The sequence below is a fragment of the Salminus brasiliensis genome, chromosome 23 (assembly GCF_030463535.1).
Source record: "Salminus brasiliensis chromosome 23, fSalBra1.hap2, whole genome shotgun sequence".
Classification (NCBI taxonomy): Eukaryota; Metazoa; Chordata; class Actinopteri; order Characiformes; family Bryconidae; genus Salminus; species Salminus brasiliensis.
The window spans coordinates 3,135,991-3,157,895 of NC_132900.1; the positions used below are offsets into that span (position 1 = coordinate 3,135,991).

At 41.3% G+C, this 21,905-nt stretch overlaps 1 protein-coding gene across 1 annotated transcript in view; it reads left to right on the top strand.

Annotated features, from left to right (window-relative positions):
• Positions 1–274: 274 nt before the first annotated feature.
• Positions 275–21,905, top strand: part of LOC140546201 (uncharacterized) — a 31,063-nt gene continuing 9,432 nt past the window's right edge. The window contains exons 1-34 of the mRNA XM_072669419.1: positions 275–307; positions 5,703–5,792; positions 6,380–6,424; positions 7,421–7,465; positions 7,959–8,021; positions 8,128–8,181; positions 8,300–8,326; positions 10,128–10,196; positions 10,298–10,360; positions 11,110–11,145; positions 11,233–11,280; positions 12,025–12,099; positions 12,336–12,380; positions 12,519–12,581; positions 13,428–13,472; positions 14,051–14,107; positions 14,190–14,231; positions 15,088–15,166; positions 16,260–16,295; positions 16,590–16,748; positions 16,951–17,037; positions 17,152–17,223; positions 17,349–17,419; positions 18,200–18,388; positions 18,559–18,730; positions 18,811–18,894; positions 19,449–19,553; positions 19,815–19,909; positions 20,490–20,640; positions 20,752–20,862; positions 21,060–21,122; positions 21,204–21,290; positions 21,459–21,590; positions 21,771–21,869. Coding sequence (XP_072525520.1) covers positions 275–307; positions 5,703–5,792; positions 6,380–6,424; positions 7,421–7,465; positions 7,959–8,021; positions 8,128–8,181; positions 8,300–8,326; positions 10,128–10,196; positions 10,298–10,360; positions 11,110–11,145; positions 11,233–11,280; positions 12,025–12,099; positions 12,336–12,380; positions 12,519–12,581; positions 13,428–13,472; positions 14,051–14,107; positions 14,190–14,231; positions 15,088–15,166; positions 16,260–16,295; positions 16,590–16,748; positions 16,951–17,037; positions 17,152–17,223; positions 17,349–17,419; positions 18,200–18,388; positions 18,559–18,730; positions 18,811–18,894; positions 19,449–19,553; positions 19,815–19,909; positions 20,490–20,640; positions 20,752–20,862; positions 21,060–21,122; positions 21,204–21,290; positions 21,459–21,590; positions 21,771–21,869 — 2,692 coding nt within the window. The remainder of the gene's footprint in view (positions 308–5,702; positions 5,793–6,379; positions 6,425–7,420; positions 7,466–7,958; positions 8,022–8,127; positions 8,182–8,299; positions 8,327–10,127; positions 10,197–10,297; positions 10,361–11,109; positions 11,146–11,232; positions 11,281–12,024; positions 12,100–12,335; positions 12,381–12,518; positions 12,582–13,427; positions 13,473–14,050; positions 14,108–14,189; positions 14,232–15,087; positions 15,167–16,259; positions 16,296–16,589; positions 16,749–16,950; positions 17,038–17,151; positions 17,224–17,348; positions 17,420–18,199; positions 18,389–18,558; positions 18,731–18,810; positions 18,895–19,448; positions 19,554–19,814; positions 19,910–20,489; positions 20,641–20,751; positions 20,863–21,059; positions 21,123–21,203; positions 21,291–21,458; positions 21,591–21,770; positions 21,870–21,905) is intronic.

A 21,905-nucleotide genomic window follows, 5' to 3' on the forward strand; every position in this document is an offset into this window, starting at 1 on the left:
CCATGACCTGGATGCCGGTGTCACCGGTTGTCCTTTCTTGGAGCACTTCTGGTAGGTACTGACCACTGCATACTTGCATGCCTGATGTTTTGGAGATGTTCTGACCCAGCCTAACTCATTTTTCCCTCATCTTTCCATCACCTTCAAGAACTGGGTTCACTTGCTGCCTTATATATCAGTGTATACCTGTCAGTGGTGCTAATGTTATGGCTGATTAGTGTATGTGCCACTTTTATGGCCTGTGTTTCAGGGATGTTACTGTAACAGGAAATCCATGTGTCATTGTGAAGGAGTCAAAGGACAGCGGGTGAGTAATTAATTTACATATTAAACATGTTTTAGACGGACAGACAGACGGACAGACAGACAGACAGACAGACAGGCAGACAGACAGGCAGACAGACAGACAGCCAGACAGACAGACGGACAGATCTGAAACTCATTTAAGCATCCAAATGGTTCTTTAAGTTGTACAGGATCTATGTAGAACCTCAACCTTTGCTGAAGAACCAGTGAAGAACCCTTTTGGTGTATAGTGAGTCCGACTACTGCAGGTGACGTCACAGTTCGTTAATATCATCATGCTTTCCAGACTAATAAACGAGTAAACTCAGTTGGATTCAGTTCGGTTCAGACTGGGCTCCTCAGTCTGGCTCACATGCTCAACCACAGCTGTAACAGATCACTCGTTCAGGCTGACCCGCAGGCCGTGTGCTGGTGTAGGAACGCCGAGGTTTCTGAGGACCTTGAACTCAAGCCCACATTCATCCTGTTGCGGCTTTACTGCCTAATTTCATGAATTTTATCAGCATTCTTTATTTGCTTTCATTTAGTCGCAGTCGTTTCCCACCACTGTGCCAACCTTGTCTTCCCACATCTTCACTCACTCGCTCACGGTTCGCAGATAGCAAGGAAATCACCTCAAGTCACCTGAGATCACCTCAAAGCAGTAAAATTCCCTGGTTAAAATTCAGTGGTTAGAGCGGTTAGAGGTTGTGGGTTCAATACCCAGGTCCACTAAGCTTGTCTAGTCCCTGTAGAAGTACAAATATTGCCAATTGAATAAACATGATAAACCTGAAGAACCTATTGGCACCATGCTGCCTAATGCCAGGTGTGGACTGGAGGGGTTTGAAGCCCCTCAGCAGCAAAAGTAGTGAATGGAGCACCATCTACTACGTACTTCTACAGGGACTATACAACTAGACTATGTGTGTGTTCATTTGCACATCTGTGTCAGCAATGGGTGCAGCTTAAAATAGCCAAATGCACTGGAATGGGTGTCCACAAACAAGGGTGAGTAATTAATTTACATATTAAACATGTTTTAGACGGACAGACGGACAGACGGACAGACAGACGGACAGATCTGAAACTCATTTAAGCATCCAAATGGTTCTTTGAGTTGTACAGGATCTATGTAGAACCTCAACCTTTGCTGAAGAACCAGTGAAGAACCCTTTTTAAGGGTGTATAGTGAGTCCGACTACTGCAGGTGACGTCACAGTTCGTTAATATCACGGCTATAATAAACATTTGCTTCACTCACTCGCTCACTTTTCTCGCTCACGGTTAAAGGTTGTGGGTTCAATACCCAGGTCCACTAAGCTGCTACTGTTGGGCCCTAAAGCAAGGCCCTTAACCCTCTCTACACTAGGGGGTGCTGTAGCATGGCTGGCCATGTGTTCTGACTGCAGGATGAAAATGCTTATGCTATTGAATTAGCATGCAGGTTGTAGACCGAGGTCAGAAGGCACAGCTCTGCACAGTGTTTGGACCTGAAGCTCTTGGTAGCGTCAGGCTGTTGCTCTGCTCAGCCTCAAAGTAAACTGAATGAAGGGATGAGTCAGAGAAGTGGTAGCTGGGAGTAAACGGCAGGGATGGTATATAGTGCTGGACAGACTTTAGATAGTTACTGATATGTGGGTTAGAGTGACACGTTTAGAAGAGCTCAGGCTTGAGTGCTGATCTTCTCTGTGAACTCCAGACACTGTATGGATGAGTTCAGGTCCACCAGCAGCTCAGCTGATCTACTATATTAAAGGACTGATTAGGTGAAGTTTGCAGTATTAGGAGAATAAGAGGATTTATCGTGGTTCTGAAGTACATCTAGAACCTAAATATCATAAAGCAGACATTGTAGTAAGTAGTAATAGTTAATAAATGCAATATTATTAAATAATATTTAAAAAAATAATAAAAAATTAAACCACAGGCCGCTATCCAATGTACGGACTAACCTCATAAGGTCATACTGCTAGACAGATACATACAACGTCCCAGAAGGACAGTGCGGCATTACAGTAGCCCAACATGTAATTGCACATTAATAGACACACACTATATGGACAAAAGTATTGGGACACCTGCTAATTCCTTGTTCCACAGGCCACTATTCAATGGACACACCACCAACTCCCGCCTTCCAAGTACCAGAACGTCTTATATACATCTTTATGTACATTGCAGACATTGTGTCATAGTAATAGTTAATATATTTAATATTATTAATATAATATTATTATATTTAGTATTTTTAAAATGATTATTTATATATTTTTTTATTTATTTAAACTCCGGGCCGCTACCCATTGGCCATACCACCACCCCCCGCCGTCCAAGTACCAGTACACCTTTATGTATATCTACACCTATACATGCATACACACGCCTTTGCAAACATACATACGTATACACACACATACACAAACCTACACAATTACAAAAGTATCCATACACACCTTTTCCCTTTTTCTTCTGTTCTTATCATCTTTCTGTTCACTTTCCTTTACAGTACGGAGACCATATAGATAAAGCAGTGGTGAAGCTTCACCCATAGGTCCCCAAATGCTTCACTCCCAACACCCATGACCCCGAAATTAGCACCCTAAGTGGTGAACTACAGGTACAGACCTAGCTGAACAGACATAGACTAGACGGACAGAGAGATCCAGAACAGACATGGGCAGGGACAGACAGAGCAGACCTAGACCATCACTAAAACATGACATGTTTCAGGGTATACCAAAGGAAATGGCAAGGTTTAGGCTCTAAGATAAAACTTTAACACTTTCCGTTATTCCTCTAGGGAAGTAAATGGCTCCCCCTTCTGGACTTACTGATTATATATATGTATATATACAATATCTCAATGAATCAATGAATGCTTTTTAGATTGCAGAACCTTTAGGATATTGTGAATGACATCTAGTGGTCTTGGTTGTAATGTGTGTTATTATATATAGAGAGAGATACAGAGGTTTATATATATATAATATAGAAATATATATATATATATATATATATATATATATATATATATATATATATATACCTATGCATATTTCTCTCTCTCTCTCCCTCTCTTTCTCTCTGTCTCTCTCTCTACAAACACACACACACACACACACACACACACACACACACACACACATATATATATATATGTATATATATAATCTAGAAATATATATATACTTATGCGTCTTTCTCTCTCGCTCTCTCTCTCTCTCTCTCTCTCTCTCTCTCTCTCTCTATCTCTATACATACAGACACACACACACACACACACACATATATATATATATATATATATAGAAGAAGTTTGGAGTGTGGAGTGTGGAAAGAGGACAGTCATTTCTATATAATTTATGTTGAATTCTTATTGCTCTAGGGAAGCTAATGGCTCCCCCTACTGGACTTATTGATGATTTTTAGATTGCAGAACCTTTAGGATGTTGTGAATGGATGGATCTAGTGGTCTTGGTTGTAATTTGTGTGTTATTATATATATATATATATATATATATATATAGAGAGAGAGAGAGAGAGAGAGAGAGAGATGCAGATGTTTATATATATATAAAATATAGAAATATATATATATATATATAAACCTCTGCATCTTTGTCTCTCTCTCTCTCTCTCTCTCTCTCTCCATATATATATATAAGTTGTGAGTGTGGAAAGAGGACAGTCATTTCTATATAATTTATGTTGAATTCTTATTCCTCTAGGGAAGCTAATGGCTCCCCCTACTGGACTTACTGATGCTTTTTAGATTGCAGAACCTTTAGGATGTTGTAAATGGATAGATCTAGTGGTCTTGGTTATAATGTGTGTTATTATATATATATATATATATATATATATATATATATATATATATATATATATATATATATATATATATATAACTTAGGCATATTAAAAACATTTAAAATAGTGGTGTCGATCTCAAAGATCTATAAAAGTTTAATTGCTTTAATCACAGCAATATTCACATAATTAATACAGATTAATTATGATGAAAATGAAAAAAATCTGTTACAATACTAGCTAGCACATCCTTAAATGTTTGGGCGGAAGAACAAAAAAAAGTCTAATAAACTGTCTAGACTACTTTTAAAATATAATACCTCAGTGAGTTTTAAGAACTTTAGCCTGGAACATGATGAGGCTCAAATACAGAATAGTAGAGAAAAGGCTTCATCAACTTTTAAAGGGAGACGTGAATGGTCTGTCATTGAGCTACGAGAGGAGCAGCAGTGTGTGTGTGTGTGTGTGTGTGAGTGAGAGAGAGAAAGAGAGAGAGAGATGAGGGAAGGGTAAGAGAATGGGAGTTAGTTATGAGGTTTAATCATGTTAAAGAGATCTTGTCTGTGAGCTAGTCTGAAGAACAGAGCTTGGTTCCTCCAGGTTTCTCCTGGACGCCTCAGTCCAGTCCAGCCAGCACAGCGTGGAGGATGTGTTCAACTCCATCAGCAGCAGCAGCAGCAGCAGCTCATCTGATTCACCATCATTAAGCCCTGATTTACCATCAAACCAGGTGTTGATCTGAGGAGAACTCTAAATAATACTAGACTTCATGAGAGAGGAGAACTTTGGAGATGTTCTAATGGTAAACACAGCGATGGAGAACCACCTCCACCACTTTCTGTAGGAGTGTTATTATTAGTGTTTATTCTATTTTTTTTACTAAAGAAAATTGAGAGTGTTTTAACTTGCTAAATAAATATAATAATTTCAGAGTTATTAAAAGGTTAAACGGTTGACAACCTACAGCTGTTTTGTAGTATTGGAAGGAAAGTAAGCTTTGAAAGCTCATGCAAACCTTTCAGGTGTCCCTGAACCCTATTTTGCTGCAGGATTTGTACAAAAAGACAGAGAAGCTGCAGATAAAGTCAAGGTGTCCGCTAGGTCAGTCCCCTAAACCATCAAACAGCTCCAATTCCACAGCAGCATCTGAAGACTAGAACACTTTTGATTTGCAAACCAGAGAAAGAGGACAATTTACGGTCCCAAATGACATAAAACCCGAAGCGGTGCTGTGTCCCTGTACATCACCAGCTTCACAAAGCTGGAATTTATGGCACTGCTGACGTTGGGAAGCCCATTTGTGTCTAGGACATTTGCTGGAACACTGGAGCAGTGGAAAGGTGCCGAGCTCTGATTATGATCTAAAACACCTGACTATCTCAACAACTAGATGTTTAGGAGAAGTTGTGGAGCACAGAACGTGAGGTAGACGTTCACCTTACCTTTTATTTTCCATGCCCAGTACACCACCACACCTGCTACTAAACTTAGAGGGATGGCATATGTATGCTTTCACATTCCCAATATATATAGTACATGACTATTTCATACATATGCCTCATATTTCCATATTTCCATATTAAAAGATAAAACATGTCCCACAGGGTGAGAGAGGATACCCTGGTCCTCGTGGGCCTCCTGGATTAGAAGGCTATGCTGGAGCTGAAGGTCATCGAGGCCCTCCAGGTGAAAAGGTAACCTACTGTAAAGCAAGGGTGGTCAACCGGCTTGACCAAGCTAGTGAATCACCTACCTAACATGTCCATCTGGGGCCCAAATTGGGAAACTCTAGAAAGTTGTGTCCACTGACCCATATGCATGCCCATCAGGGTCAGTGATGGGACCAGGAGGGGTTAAACATGGGCCCTAACTGGGCTGTGCATTGCATATGGGGCCTAGATGGGATGGGTTACGCTGGACTGGAACAATGGGGCCCAATTGGGGAAGCCAAATCCATTCAGAGCCCATGCCCACCAGAAACCCACCTAGCCCACGTTCCACCCATGTGGGCCCCACATGAGCATTTTGGCATGACCAGCTTTATGGTGCTCCAACACAGCAGTAGAGGTGCAGTAGTAAAAACAAAGGATCAGACCTGGAACAGAATCTGAATATATGAACATCTCTGTCTGGTCACTCTGCTTATGTAGCTTGGTGTGGAGTAAGAACTACTCCTGTGTCTATAGGAGATATAAGAAAATGTACAGCCTGAATACAAGTGAAGAACAGTGAAATTCTATGTGAAATACTGTCAAATGAACCTTTTACTCTGTTGTTTAAGGGATATCCTGGTTCTGTTGGTGTTCCTGGAACAAAAGGGGACAGGGTATGCATTTTTATAGTCTGTGTCTGTGTGTAGTGGTCGAGTGTGTGCTTGTAAATGGATTTGAATATCACCACCTGTCAGAAATGGCAACTTTACTTAACTTTTATCATTAGCTCAACTGTCTAAGGGGGTAGTAACTTCAGGCTCCTGCAGATGGCGCTGCACAAGGATGATGGGGCTAAAAATACCTGCGGGTGTGCGACAGGATTCATAGATTAAGAAAAGATGTTAATGATTGGCTAAAAGGAGTGATTGTATTTAGGCGTGGCCAAAGACCATAGTGTGAAGGAAGTAGCTGAATCTGCAGGTGTATGGAAGCTTACGGTCATACTGGTCTACCAGCAGTGGCAGAAATCCCAACCTACAGGAATTCTCAATCTACATTCTCCTCCGAATCAAGTCAGCGGAGGTCCTTCACCACCAATTTCTGAAAGAACACTCTGCAGGGAGCTGCAGACCATCAACATGTGGAGCAGAGTGTCTTGCAAGAGTCCTTCACTCACTTCTGCTCATGAATAAGGAGAATTTCCTGTAGACTGGGGTTTCTGCCACTGCTGGTAGACCAGTATGACCGTCTGCTTCCATACACCTGCAGGTTCAGCTACTTTCTTTACACTGACCAATTTTCCACACATCCAACAAGACACCCTCTCTACTAGACTGCCTCTTCTCAATCTACGAGTCTCGACACACACCCTGCAGGAATGAATAGCCCCATCATCTTTGTGCAGCGCCATCTAAAGGAGCCTGAAGTTACCACCACCAAACAAGCAAGGTGACTAAGCATATGTTAATATAACAAGATTCTCTAATAAGACTGAATTTGAGTCATGATTGTTGATGTATTCATTATGAATTTCTTGTGGTATATAATAAATATATATCTTGAAGCTGTTGCACAAAAAACAAGTGTTTCTATTGGTCCTTTCATTTGGAAGTCCTGTTTGTGGAATGCAATGTTTTACACATTGACCTGAAGGTTTCATCTGTATTTAGGGACCTAATGGAAATATAGGTTTCCTTGGATCTCCAGGGTTGCCGGTGAGTTTGTCTATCTTTAACGTCTGCACTGTTACATCGTACATTACCTGAGTGTGTGTTTAGTCAGATTCGGGTACAGTTCGGGTATCAAGTTCACTCAATAATACTGAATAATTAGTTGTTATTGATTTAAAATAGGTCTTAAAATTAAACCTTAAACCTAAGCCTAGGTACAAATACCAATAAGATAAAGGCACATCTTCACAGGTCAGTTCACTGATATTAGCCACCTCCTGTCATGGACACAAAAACAGAAACACCTGATTAGTCATATGACTTTTTAGTATGTACAGCAATGTATTTACAGCAATGTGTTTCTATGGCGATGTATTCATTTCATAGGCAAACAGATATGTGTCTCAAACAAGCACACGAACCATTATGCGTTTGGTAAAAAAAAAAATTCAACGATTTAATGATAATTGGATGATTTTTTTATTTATTATGTCAAAATATGCTTAAAATAATGTGTGGAATTGGTCCAATTCTTCAGGGCATTCCAGGAAATCAGGGTCCTGCTGGTCTGCCTGGTAGCCCTGGATGTAATGGCACAAAGGTATTTACTAATATGAGCCATGTAATTGTTGAATTATGTAAAGTAAAAAGTGAAGTATATTTGAAGGCAATGTATTTCTGAATATCATCATCGTTTCTGACCACAGGGAGAACCTGGTGGACCCGGCCTTCCAGGCCTTCCTGGCTACACTGGACCAACAGTAAGAAAGCAACCTTATAATAGTCTAATTGTTTCTTTTGGGTTCCTGTAGAGAATATGTTACAGTGAAATGATTGAACCAGGCAGAAAACTGACTTTCCTGTTGTTTTAACCTGTAGGGAGCTGCTGGTCCACGTGGGCTAAAAGTGAGTTTCTTCTCAAACTACCTTCTTCTTCACTGTCATCAGCATTATCCTTGTTTTCTGTCTGTTCATGGGTCATGTAGTCGTCATGAACATCAGTCACCAAGCTGAACAACAACATCGTCTGGTGACGAAAATTCAACCTCTAGACAACGTTTAAAACCAACGTTGGTTGATGTTCAGTAACCAAACCAAAATCCAACGTCTTCCAAACATCACATATCAATGTCATACTGATGTGAAGTTCTAATGTTTAGTTAAAAAAAAAAAAAACATCTGCTAAACCTCCTGATGTTAATGTCCAAACAACAAGAAATCTGACCCTCATTAGATGTTGATATGAGGTTGGTTTCAAGTTGGGATGTTCCATACAAAAAATCACATACCAACGTCATACTGACGTTAAGTTCTAACGTTTATTTAAAAAAAAAGTCTGCTAAACCTCCTGATGTTAGTGTCCACACAACATGAAATTCAAACATTATTAGACATTAAGATGAGGTTGGTTTTGAGTTGTGATGTTCCATAACAAAAATTCAATGTCTTCCAAATGTCACATACCAACATCGTACTGACGTGAAGTTCTAACGTTTATTTAAAAAAAAAACAGCGTCTGCTAAACCTCCTGATGTTAACGTCCACACAACATGAAATTTGAACCTCATTAGACGTTGAGATTGGTTGTAAGTTGTGATGTTCCATAACCAAAATGCAACGTTTTCCAAACGTCACATACCAACGTCATATAGACGTAAAATACTAACGTTTAGTTGTGAGGTCTGGATGCCAACACCCAACATCTGCTAAACCTCCTGATGTTAATGTCCACACAACATGAAATTCAAACATTATTAGACGTTTATATGAGGTTGGTTTTGAGTTGTGATGTTCCAAAACAAAAAAAAACATCATATAGTAGATCGTCATATAGTAGACCGTCATATAGAACGTCTGCTAAACGTTCTAGAGTTCATTGTCCACACAGCGTGAAATTCTAACATCGTATATGAAGTTGGTTTTGAGTTCAAAACTCAACATCTGTCTAATGTTGGAGCTTGATGACAACCCAGTGTTAGTTTTTGATGAATGTGTGGCTTTGATTTCCAATCTGTACAACATTGTTTTTTGACATAAACACGATTTTCTTTCTCAGATAAAATTTAACGTCTATCCAACATCTTTTTAACATCAACATGATGTCCATTTCCATGTCCATTTAGTCTTTAAACCCCTAGGATTCAAATGAATTAGGGGCTGAGTGTGGGAATGGCCAAAGCCTCATACATTATATGGACAAAAGTATGGGGACACACCTCTTAATGACTTCATTCAGGTGGTTCATTCAGTCCCATTCAGCCACAGGTGTATAAAATCAAGCCCCTAGCCCTGCAGTCGGCCTTTCTTCCACAAAGAACGGGAAGGTTCTAAAGAGCTCACTGAACTCCAGCGTGGTTCTGTATGTAATAGGAGACACCGCTGCACCAACAACTACAACAAGTCAGCTGGTGAAATTTCCTCCCTCCTAGGTCTTCCTCCATCAGCTGTGAGTGGTGTTATTATTGAACAGTGGAAGAGTTTAGGAGGAACAGCTCACAGAGAGCAGCTCAGGAACCGAGTGTCTGTCAGACCACGTAAAGTTACAGAGCGGGGTCAGGGCTGAGTGCTGAGCTCAGAGCAGAGTGCAGAAAAGCCTCCAACTGACTCAATAACTGCAGCAGAGCTCCAGACCTGCTGCTGCTGGTAGAGCTTAGAGCAAAGAGGGACCCTTTAAATTGAACTTGTTACTTGTTACTTTTTCTAAAAGGGTGAACCAGGACCATCAGCTCCAAGTATAAAAGGACCACCAGGATCTCCTGGATTTGATGGTGCTCCAGTATGTACTTCTCCTCCCTTCTCCAATCACTTTTATATAAACCTCTCTCTCCTCACGTGGACATGGTCTTCAAAAGTATTGAAAAGTTACCTGTCTCACAGGGACTGCCCGGCACACCTGGCCTAGATGGATTACCGGGGCCTGCAGGTTACAGAGGAAGTGATGTGAGTATCTTTGCCTAACTGGCAATACAAATAACAACTATATTAAAGCAGTAAATGATACACTATGTGGACAAATGTTTGTGGACACCCATTTTAATGAATGCATTCAGCTACTTTGAGTTGCACCCATTGCTGATGGGCAAATGCACAGATGGGCAAATGCAAATGCACACATACACAGCTTATCTAGTCAATGTAGAGACATACTGCCAGTAGAATAGGACTCACTGGAGCAGATAACCATGAACCTATTGGCACCGTGCTGCCTAAAGCCAAGCGTGGGCTGGTAGAGGGGTATAAAGCCCCCCAGCATTGATCTGTGGAGCAGTGGAAGAACTGTGTTCTCTGAAATGATGGATGCTGGAGCTCCATCTAATACTTTTGAGATGAGTTGGGGAGTTGGGGATGACGTGGGGTGGTGATCATCCAACATCCTGTTCTCTTTAATGCTCTTGTTGCTGAATGCAATCAAATCCTCACAGCAATTCTTCATAATCCAGTAGAAAGCCTTCTTCCCTGGACTGTAGAAACAGTTACTCCAAAAGAGGCAGGATACATTTTGGAAGAAACAATGAATGAGCAGGTGTCCCAATACTTTTGTCCAGACTGTGAATTTTACCATTATGCAGTTTTGGATTATGGATTTTATCTCAATATTCATAAATATGTGTAGCAGGTGTATCTGTAGATATGTGGATGGACCTGTTATTAATATTGTGAGTCTGGAATTGTTGTCTTTGTCTCTATAGGGACCTATTGGGCCCCAGGGACCTCCAGGATTAAAGGTATTGTTTGGCCACAATTCTTTTGCTTGATTTGGAACTGTTGACCATTACATCTGAACTGCAAGTGTGTATGTATTTATCTTCTAGGGTAGAGAGGGGCGGCGGTCTGGTGTTCCGGGACCTCCTGGTCCAAAGGTTAGACCTCATCTATTATGAAAGCCTTTCTCATCCTCCATCCAACTGTTGCTCCACAGGACAGTTTGCTGTTGTCTCACAGGACAGTTTACTGTTGTGCCACAGGATAGTTTACTGTTGTCTCACAGGACAGTTTGCTGTTGTCCAACAGGACAATTTACTGTTGTGCCACAGGATAGTTTACTGTTGTGCCACAGGACAGTTTACTGTTGTCCCACAGGACAATTTACTGTTGTCCAACAGGACAGTTTACTGTTGTCCCACAGGACAGTTTGCTGTTGTCCCACAGGACAGTTTACTGTTGTCCCACAGGACAATTTACTGTTGTGCCACAGGATAGTTTACTGTTGTGCCACAGGATAGTTTACTGTTGTGCCACAGGACAGTTTGCTGCCACAGAACGGTCTATTGTTGTCGCATAGGATAGTTTACTGACAAGGACAGTTTACTGACATATGTCAGTTTACTGTTGTGCCACAAGACAATTTACTGTTGTCCCACAGGACAATTTACTGTTGCCCCACAGGACAGTTTGATAGTTTGATAAATAGGACAGAGTACTGTTGCTTCATGGTACTATTTGCCTTTGATTCATAAGCCCATTTACTGCAGTTCCCGCAGTTAAATAAGGCAAGTTTACCACTGCTGATATGCTTAACCGCTGATATGCTTATTATGGGTTATTTGCTGGGTGTTTCTCCCTGCTTTTCGATGTGGTCTTAATTCATGAATTTGTATTTTTAGGGAGATCATGGACCCCCTGGGAGCCCTGGTCTAAGAGGAACAAAACTGTATGCAACTCTCAAACAAGACTTAAAGGTAATGTGTTTGTTGGTCATTCTAAATAATGCAGAAGGAAATGACCAGCACGGCATTATTGTGTACAAACAAGGACAGAATCTAATTCTGATGTCTAATATTAAATGTATTTAAAATTAATAATTGATAGGATAGTACAAATAAGTAATAATAATAATAATTATAATAATAATAATAATAAACATATTTTTGTTCAAATTTGTCCAAATGTCTAATTGCCAAATGTCTTTCCTCAGGGTGATAATGGAGATCCAGGTGAAAGGGGCTGCCCTGGTTCCCCTGTGAGTATCTCCATATATTTAGAGTTGAATTAAATAAGGAATGTCGGTCTGTTCTTTAGATTATTTTAACCTTCAGTATTATAATTATTAGTCTATAATATGATTATGGAATATATCATGTTTTCTTTTTGTCTGTAGGGGCATCCCGGCTGTCCTCACCACAGAACTGAAAAGGGGGACAAAGGTGATGCAGGTCCTGAGGTAAAGTTTTGTCCATACATAACTTCCAATTGTCGTTTCTTGCATTTTGCGGTGAGTTTAGCGATGCACGTCTCTGCCCATGGTATCTCTGCTGTGACACATTAATCCATTGACACCAGAATTACTAGAAGTCCCTCAGGGATCAATTGTAGGGCCTATGAAATTATTGGTAATTATGACCATAATGTAGTTTATGAGGGGGAATTGTTGACTTACATACTTACACTACCTGTCCAAAAGTTTGTAGACACCTGCTCCTCCAGATTTTCTTTTGAAATCAAGGCTAACTATTGCATCTGGAACATTGCTGTGAGAATTTGATGGCATTTGGCCATGAGAGTATTAGTGAGGTCAGGTACTGATAATGGATGATTAGTTATATGCGATTCAGACATATATCCTAGAGGTATTGGCTGGATCTCCAGGCTGCTTCTCAGCCCAGTTTCACCAGTGCTGCAGGGCTTTATGCCTATTTATCTACTGGTTGGCATTGGGCATGCTGACTTTGGACTTCTGCACGGCTGCTCCAGAGGGTTCTGTCATATTGGCAATGCTTTTCTGTGGTGATGAAACAAGTAAAGAAGCTGATCATTATCAGAAATCTTCAATTAAAAGCCTGTGTCAGTAATAAGAGCAGCGCAAAGTAGCCTCATTAAAAGCTCATTAAAAGAAGCGTCCGCATACTTTTGTACATAGTTGTGGCACGACTTCAGAACTTTTTGATTGTCTTCAGACATTTTATATGACCATATATTCATTGGTCAGAATAGGTGCAATTAAATAAATGTAGGAATTTATGTTTAATTTAACATATTATTTAATTTAATGTTTTTTTTTTACATTTAGGGAAAATTAGGGAAGGATGGATTGCCTGGAGTCGGTGGATTAACGGTACCGTTTTTCCTCATTTTCTGCTTCATACTTTTATACTGTAGATCTACAAACCTTGAGGCAGGAGATCTACACACACACACACACTAATGTACATGTGTTTATGAAGGAGTCAATCACACAAATCAGCCACAACATTAAAACCACCTGCCTAACACTGTTTAGGTCCACTCCTGCCGCTAAAACTGGTAAGGTGAGACCTCTATAAGCATCAATGAGCCTTGAGTGCCCATGACCCTGTGGCTGGTTTTGGTTGAAGACCTGCCTGAGGTTCTGGAGATGTTCTGACCCAGTCTGACTCCTCTCGCCTCACAGTTTGGTTCTTGTCAAAGTGTCTCAAAGAGTCTCATGCTTCCATCACCTTCAAGAACAGGCTGTTCTCTTGCTGCCTGATAGATCCACCCCTTGTCAGGAGCCACCGGAACCAGATGATACAGTTTATTCACTTCACCTGCAGTGGTTTTAATCTTATGGCTGATGTTATGGTGTATAGTTACATTTTATCGGGAAAATGTGGCTATGGTATCTGCACCTGATTCTGTCGGTGTATCCATTTGTGTGTATCTATTAATCCTAAGGGTGAAAAAGGACACCCTGGTTATCCAGGATATCACCCTGGCCCCCCGGGAGTCAAGGTCAGCGTTACATAAACATAATGTATACAGCTATATCATTTTAAAAGGACAGATTCCTCAATCCTGTCATCTTTTTTTTAAGGGAGAGAAAGGAGACCAGGGTCCAGTAGGTCCTCCTGGAGAGGTGTGTGAAGCATACTGTATATTGTGCTGTCCAATGAAAACCGTGTATCTCCAAAAAACAGCAACTTTACAGGAACTTTACAGGAACTTTACAGGATTAGGATTCAAGTCCAAGTCAAGTCAAGTCAGATTTATTTGTATAGTTTTTTACAACTGTTGTCGTCACAAAGCAGCTTTACATAATTAGTAATTAATAAAAGACAAAAAAGAAAAAAGAAATAACGTAAGACATGAAGGATCAAAAGACCCCCAGTGAGCCCCAACGACAACAGTGGCAAGGAAAAACTCCCTCAGAGCTGGAGGAAGAAACCTTGGGAGGAACAAAGACTCACAAGGGGGACCCGACCTGTCCTCCTCTGATCAGAACTATTTATTAATTATTGATAAAAATGACCAAACCAGATACAGCAGATAGTTAATAGTGGTGATATTATTAACAGTGGCAGATAGTTACGAGTCCATTAGGGTTTGAACATGGTCATTAAACAGGTAGCAGTGGTAGGAGGGTGTGCCGCTGGTCTGGTATGGGTGGTGGTGGGTGGGAGGCCTGCTGGTCGGACTGGTAGGTGGCAGCTGGTCTGACGCAGGTAGTGGGGTCCGTTCACCCAGAAATATTGATACAGTGTACAGGACATCTACAGGGTCCAAAGGATGGAGAAAACTAAAAACGTCCAAACATGGAGATACATGTTTTTCATTTGACAGCAGCGATATGATTTAGTTTGTTCATAACAGACTTTGCATTGCAGGTTTTACAAAATTGAAACTTTGCATGAATTCTGATAATCTGAGCTTTTGAATATCAAACCTATGAAAGTGAACATAAATGGAAACACTATCACCACTGTGGCCTGCAGGATAGCCAGTATTTTCCACCCAAAGGAAATCAGGGGCCGCCGGGTCCTACAGGACCACCTGGTTCACCTGGGAGACCAGGTGAGTGCAACTAATGCTGTCATGCAAAAGCCTTGTATCTCATTTTTTTTGACATGATTTAAATTTGTCAGAATTTCATAACAAAGTCTTTTTACATTGACTTCCATTAAAATGATTTCTTCTTCTACTGTGATGTTGCTATTTTGGAAATACAAGGTTTCTGAGTGACAGAGACAACGTATTTTCATGAATATTCATATATTTATATATTTGTTTATCATATGTAATTCATGTAAAGGTATCTTACACTCTATTGCTGCTGTCATGACACAACCGTGTATGTCATGTGGAATTTGGTAATTGGTAATGGTAACTGGTAAAATGATAATGATAATTGGTAAAAGAAATGGTAATTGTGGACCATTTCTACTGGTCCATTTATAATGCAGATGATGAAATGATGATTGTAAAAATAATAGTGCACTAGCCATCAGCAGCCGGAGTCAGAGAGAGCACAACTGGCCTTGCTCTCTCAGGGGTGGGTTCCTCCCCACGTCTCTCCTAGTGTGATGTTGGTCGGCACAGGCGACAGTCTGTTAGCTGTTGTGTTGGAGCCGGGGAGCCCTGCTTTCCTCCGAGAGCACGCTGGATACCTAGCGATGCTGCATCAGTGGTAGTTGGAAGAGAGCCGGTGGCTGGCTTTACATGTGTTGGAGGCAACGTGTGCTGGTCTTCACTTTCCTAGTGTTGGGGGCCTTGCTAGTGATAGGAGGAGTTCTCCTCCTATAGTAATTGGCCTTCCAAATTGGAAAAAAAATAAAATTAGAAAACAACACATATATATATTTATAGAAGCAAAAAATATTTGTAAATTTAATATTAATGTAATAACATTTTTTTAAAATTGTTTTGGCTCTAATTAAATTTGATATACAATGTTTATTAAATTAAAATTATTTTTACTATTACAGTAATGCTACAATATATAATTTGTTATGTTACATTTTTTAAAATTGCATGCATATAAAATTAAAAAATTTAATTCTTACACTGGTTATTTGTAGATTGGCTTTGTCTTATTTATAGTAAAAAATAATGTATTAATGTATAATATATGCATTTTTTTTACCTTAATTATTTTTGTCCTTTGAAGGTGTCCCCGGGTTTCCTGGACCCCAAGGCATACCAGGTAGAACAACTGTCATTTTCTCCTGATGTCCTAAACATCCATTAGAGCTTATTGTACAGTTGTGTTCAGTTGTTAGTAAACATACAGTACAGTCAAATCCATACGACGTCTCACACTGTCGTGCTTTTGTTCCCTCAGGGTCGCTTTCATGCATCATTAGATTGGTTTAATCATCCAGTCCTCCAGTGTTTGAAATGTACACAAATTCAGGAATTCAGACGGGGTCCAACATGTTTTCACAGCACTGTAGGTGATAAAGTGTGTGTTTTCATATGTGTGTGTTTGTGTGTGTAGGTGAATATATTGTCCCAGGACCTCCCGGACAAAGAGGCCCACCAGGCCAGAGAGGGCCCAAAGGGGATAGGGGTGAGCTGGCTGCAGATCTTTTTGGACCTCCTGGTAGAGATGGACCTCCAGGACCCCCAGGGCCTCCTGGTGACCCAGGACCTCCAGGTGCAATATTGCCCACAGGTAGTGACCAAATCTCTACAAAACATCGAACAAAATATGTTGGTGTATCGTTCATAAAAAAAAAAAAAAAAAAAAAAAAAAAAAATATATATATATATATATATATATATATATATATATATATATATATATATATATATATATTAAAATGTAACATTTTTTAACATTTTTAAAGATGTCACAGATTATACCAACCAGGGGCCTCAGGGTCTGAAAGGAATCAAGGGTATGATAGGCCCTCCTGGAGATAGTGGTGGGCAAGGCTGTAAGGGTATGCAAAATTTTATATTATAGGATTATAAAATAGTCATATTAGTCATGATGTTTATAATAAAGATATTACAGTCATTTTACAGTGGCCGCAAATCTGTATTTTGTATTGCAGGTCAAAAGGGGGAGCCCTGTTTTGAATGTTGCCATGGACAGCCAGGCCCGGCAGGCCCTCCTGGTATTCCTGGTAAGAATATAATCAGTATCTACAGTTAAATATTGTGCAAAGATTTGCAGTGAATTGGAAAATGCATTAATAATTAATATACTGAATATGCTTTGAAGTTTTTTTTTAATGCTTTACACTCCCAGGTTCAAATGCACCACCCGGGCCGAAGGGAGATGAGGGATTTAAAGGGTTCCCCGGTGCACCCGGCTTTCAGGTGTAGTGTTGATGAGAGCACTAGTACACTTATAAATAATGAACTAGACCCTAGAAAGTATTTCTAGGTGTATTTGCAAGTATTCCAAGCTTCTAGGAAATAATGGAAGGTATTCGTACCAAGTCATCACAGTACGAGTGAGGGTTGTGGTTCAGTGCATGCAGTTCCACAGAGAATTCGAGGTACGCGATATTAGGGTAAATACAGTCATTTCACAAGTGGACGCCACCTGGACACCTTAAGCTAGATGCTGTTGAATTTGCATGGTATTGTGGTATGGTAGTGGTTAGGAGTATTGCTATGGTAACTGTAGTGTTGTCCATACGCCCTGAGAGATGACAGGGTCAAGCCGAGCCGTACTTAAAGCACAATGGGCCCTGGGTAAGGATTGGGTTTTGACCATTGGCATCAGGTAGGGAGGAGCTGGACCATTCTTGGCTTTGCTGGCCAGCATCAGGGTTTTATATCCGCTACAGAAAGTAAATGAAGGGAACACAGCTAGGAAGTGACATGGGGAAATATCGGAAGGTTGAAGACAAGTCAACTTGCTGCATTCTGGATCAGTTGCAGAGGCCTGATGTTGAGTTGCAGTCTTGAGATAGCAGGAAACTGAACGAGCACCTGGGTGGCCTCCCTAGATAGAAATGGTCAAATTCTCTGAGTGTTGTAGAGGAGACGTCTGCATGGCTCCAGCAACTAGTTCTAGATGTTGCTCGGCTGAAAACATTGGTCCAGATTCACTCGAAGGCTGGTTCTGATGACTTTACCTTGTCATGAAAGGGGGCTCCAGGCCCACCTGGACTTCGGGGTGCACCAGGAGCTAAAGGCATTGGAGGAATCTTCTACCATGAAGGGGAGAAGGGGGATAAAGGATCTCTGGGTTTTCCTGGTCCACCTGGATTACACGGCATGCCTGGTTTTCCTGGACTCGCTGGGCTTAAGGGACCACCTGGGCCCAAGGGGGATTCGGTAAGTGGTCTAAAAGGGGGGTTTATTTATTTATATAATGCATTTGGCCTACATATTTAACAAGCCTGCAGTAAAATGGTCCCCAGGTCAGCCAACGGAAGGCATTGGCATTTTATATCTCCTTAATGTTGAAAGAATCCATCATGAAGTATTAATCTTTATATAACTAGAACTTGGAAATCAGTGTCAGGGGAGATCCTGGACCTCCTGGGTTTCCAGGGCTTCCAGGACGCCCAGGGCCAAGTGGGCTACCGGGACCTGCAGGACATGGACCGCTTGGCCTTGCTGGACAGAAAGGCAGCCGTGGAGTGCAGGGCCTCAGAGGTCCTACTGGACCACCAGGCAAGGAACACAAGCTCTCATGCTAGACTGTCATTGATAATGTGACTTTCTCTTATTAAACTTCTACTCTTCTTTGTTAGGTCAGAAAGGGGAGCCTAGTGGCTTTAATGGAAGTCCAGGCCTTAAGGGAAAGAAAGGACCCCCAGGGCCACCAGGATCAGAAGGTAAGTAGTGGGAAAAGAGCATTAACACTGAATGGTCATGAATTCCAGAAGGTTCAGTGAAGGTTTGGCCCAAAATGTGGTGTATAAACTTTGCATTTTCCCACTGGAGCTAAGAGGCTAATAAAGCTAATAAGCCTTAGCTCCATAGGAAAATGATAGTTGGTGCTCCATCCAATACTTTTGGGATGAGTTAGAGAGTTGGAGACTGGGTTTAAGTGGTGATCACCCAACATCCTGGCCTCGCCAACACTCTTGTTGCTGAATACAATCAAATCCTTGCAGCAATACTTCTTCAAAATCTAGTAGAAAGCCTTCTTCCCTGGACAGTAGAGACGGTTACTTCAACAAAAGCAGGATAGACTCTTTTTAATAGCCTTGATTTTAGAGGAAACAATGAACGAGCAGGTGTCCCAATACTTTTGTCCCTATTTTATAGCTTTAATATGACTGTCATGTTGCCTCAAAGGTTCTAGATAATAGCATATGCTCAACTAGGATACACTTAGCGATCAGAACAAATGCAGGAAAGTGACAGCCCATTACTTTGTTTACAGGGAGTCCTGGGGAACCCGGCAGTGCAGGAAATCCAGGTCGACGTGGGGCAAAGGGAAACCGTGGCATTTGTTGCTCTGAAAATATTGGACCACTGGGAATTAAGGGTGAGGATTTATTCAGCTTATACATGAAAATATGAATAAAAATAATAATAACAGGAAAAAAACAGCACCCTGTGCTTGGACCCCTCATGATAGCACATTGTAATATAAATAAAGAAGTGCTTAAGTTCACCTACGAATTTTAGGCTAAATATTATTGGTATATTATTAATAACACACAAGTACATAAATAGAGCATTGCTATATGAACTATAGTAATATCATTAACTGTACTATATGGTTTGTATTTGCATTTTTCTATAGGTAACAAAGGCCAGCCTGGGTCTCCAGGTGTTTCTGGATTAGGCTTAAATGGCCAACCTGGACAGATTGGACCACCAGGATTACCAGGGCCAAAGGTCAGAGATGATTGATGCAGCAATCATGCAAAACAAACAGAAAAAGTTTGTGGACATCCCTTGTAACGAATGCATTGAACTTCTTTAAGTTGCCCTCATTGCTGACACACAGCTTGTCTAGTCCCTGTAGAGAAGTACTGCCAATAGAATAGGACTCTATAGAGCAGATAAACACGAACCTATTGGCATCATGCTGCCTAATGCCAGGTGTGGGCTAGTAGAGGGGTATGTATAAAGCCCTCCAGCATTGAGCTGTGGGGCAGTGGAAGAACTGTGTTCTCTGGAATGATGAGTGAAGAAACTTCATCCAGTACTTTTGGTGGTGATCATCCAATATCCTGACCTTACTAACACCCTTGTCACTGAATGCAATCAAATCCTCCCAGCAATGTCTCATAATCTTCTAGAACGTCTTCCCTGGACAGTAGAGACAGTTAGTCCAACAGAACTGAACAAACCTAAAGCCCTTGATTTTATAAGAAACAATGAACATGCAGGTGTCCCAATACTTTTGTCCATGTTGTGTTGTTTCATTGCTGAAAATCTGGAGAACAGTGTCACTGATACTAATTGCCTGTAGGGGGAAGTTGGATATGGACCCCCAGGGCCAGATGGTATTCCAGGGAATCCAGGTGAGCCAGGTGTTATAGGTCCTCCAGGAGACCCAGGGTTGTCTGGTGGGCCTGGACCGCTTGGACCACCTGGAAGGCCAGGAGGCCTTGGCCTGAAAGGTAAACAACCAACAAGCATTTTTACCATTTCAAGCTAATTACTGGTTAGATGAGCGCCCCTTAAGGTTGAAGATTCACTGACTGTTATCTATTCATGTGATTCTGAAACAGGGAATAAAGGTGTGGTGGGAGTGCAAGGCCCAGCCGGCCCACTGAGCGACTGTAGAGCAACGATTGGTCCTCCAGGAAGTCCTGGAATTACAGGCCAACCAGGTCCACCAGGTTAGTCCATGGTTCCAATCGATCTTAAACCCTATCTGAGCTGGATAATTGAGTACAGTCACTGTGAGCTTTACACATATGAAGCCATTCTGCAGGACCAAATGGACTGAAAGGCATTGGAGGCAGTCCTGGTGTCCCAGGCTTTGGTCTGCCTGGTCCACCTGGACTTCCTGGACCACCTGGGTCTTCGGTTCAAGGGCCACCTGGGCTTCCTGGAGAACAAGGATTCAAAGGGTCAGTTGGACTTCCTGGAGTACCAGGTAATGTGCATTGCCACATTTTAAACAAGTTGTTTCTTTATTATTTACATATGACTATGTCTGTCTTTGCTGTTCTATCAGGACTTCCTGGAGACCCAGGAATCCCTGGAACATCAACCAATGGCCCACCTGGTGCTCCTGGATTAGCTGGACCACCTGGTCCTAAAGGTTGGGCACTTACACACATGCTATAGGTCCTCTAATCAAACAAGGTGCTATTAACGTAGCGCACTAGGTGGTGATGTTTGTTATTTTTGAAGATAGCTTTCCTATCTTCATTTGAAGATAGCTTTCATCTGCAACATTGGTGAGATCTCAATCTGGCTCTACTGGCAGGATCTCGAGGTGTAGCAGGCGTTAAAGGTCCAAGAGGTCCCAAAGGAGTTTCTGGAGATGTTGGAGAAAATGGGCTACCGGGTCCTCCGGAGATTGGTGAACTTGGACCTCCTGGAGATCCTGGGCTACCAGGTCTGTAGAGACTCGTAGAAGGTTTTTCTAAGTCCAGCCGCCATTTCCACGGTGTGAATGTTTGCTGATGTATAGACAGATAGAAATGCAGTCACATAGCTCTGCATTGCAGAGACTGTTCATGACAGTGAGAAGCTACCTTGTGTTGATCTTTAATATAATAATATAATGATGTAATAGGCCTGCCTGGTTTCCCGGGTGAAAGAGGAGATCCAGGACCTCCAGGACTAAAAGGAACTGATGGACGAGATGGCATACCTGGACAACCTGGACCACCAGGTACGTACAGTATGTGTGTGTGTGCGTTTATTTGCT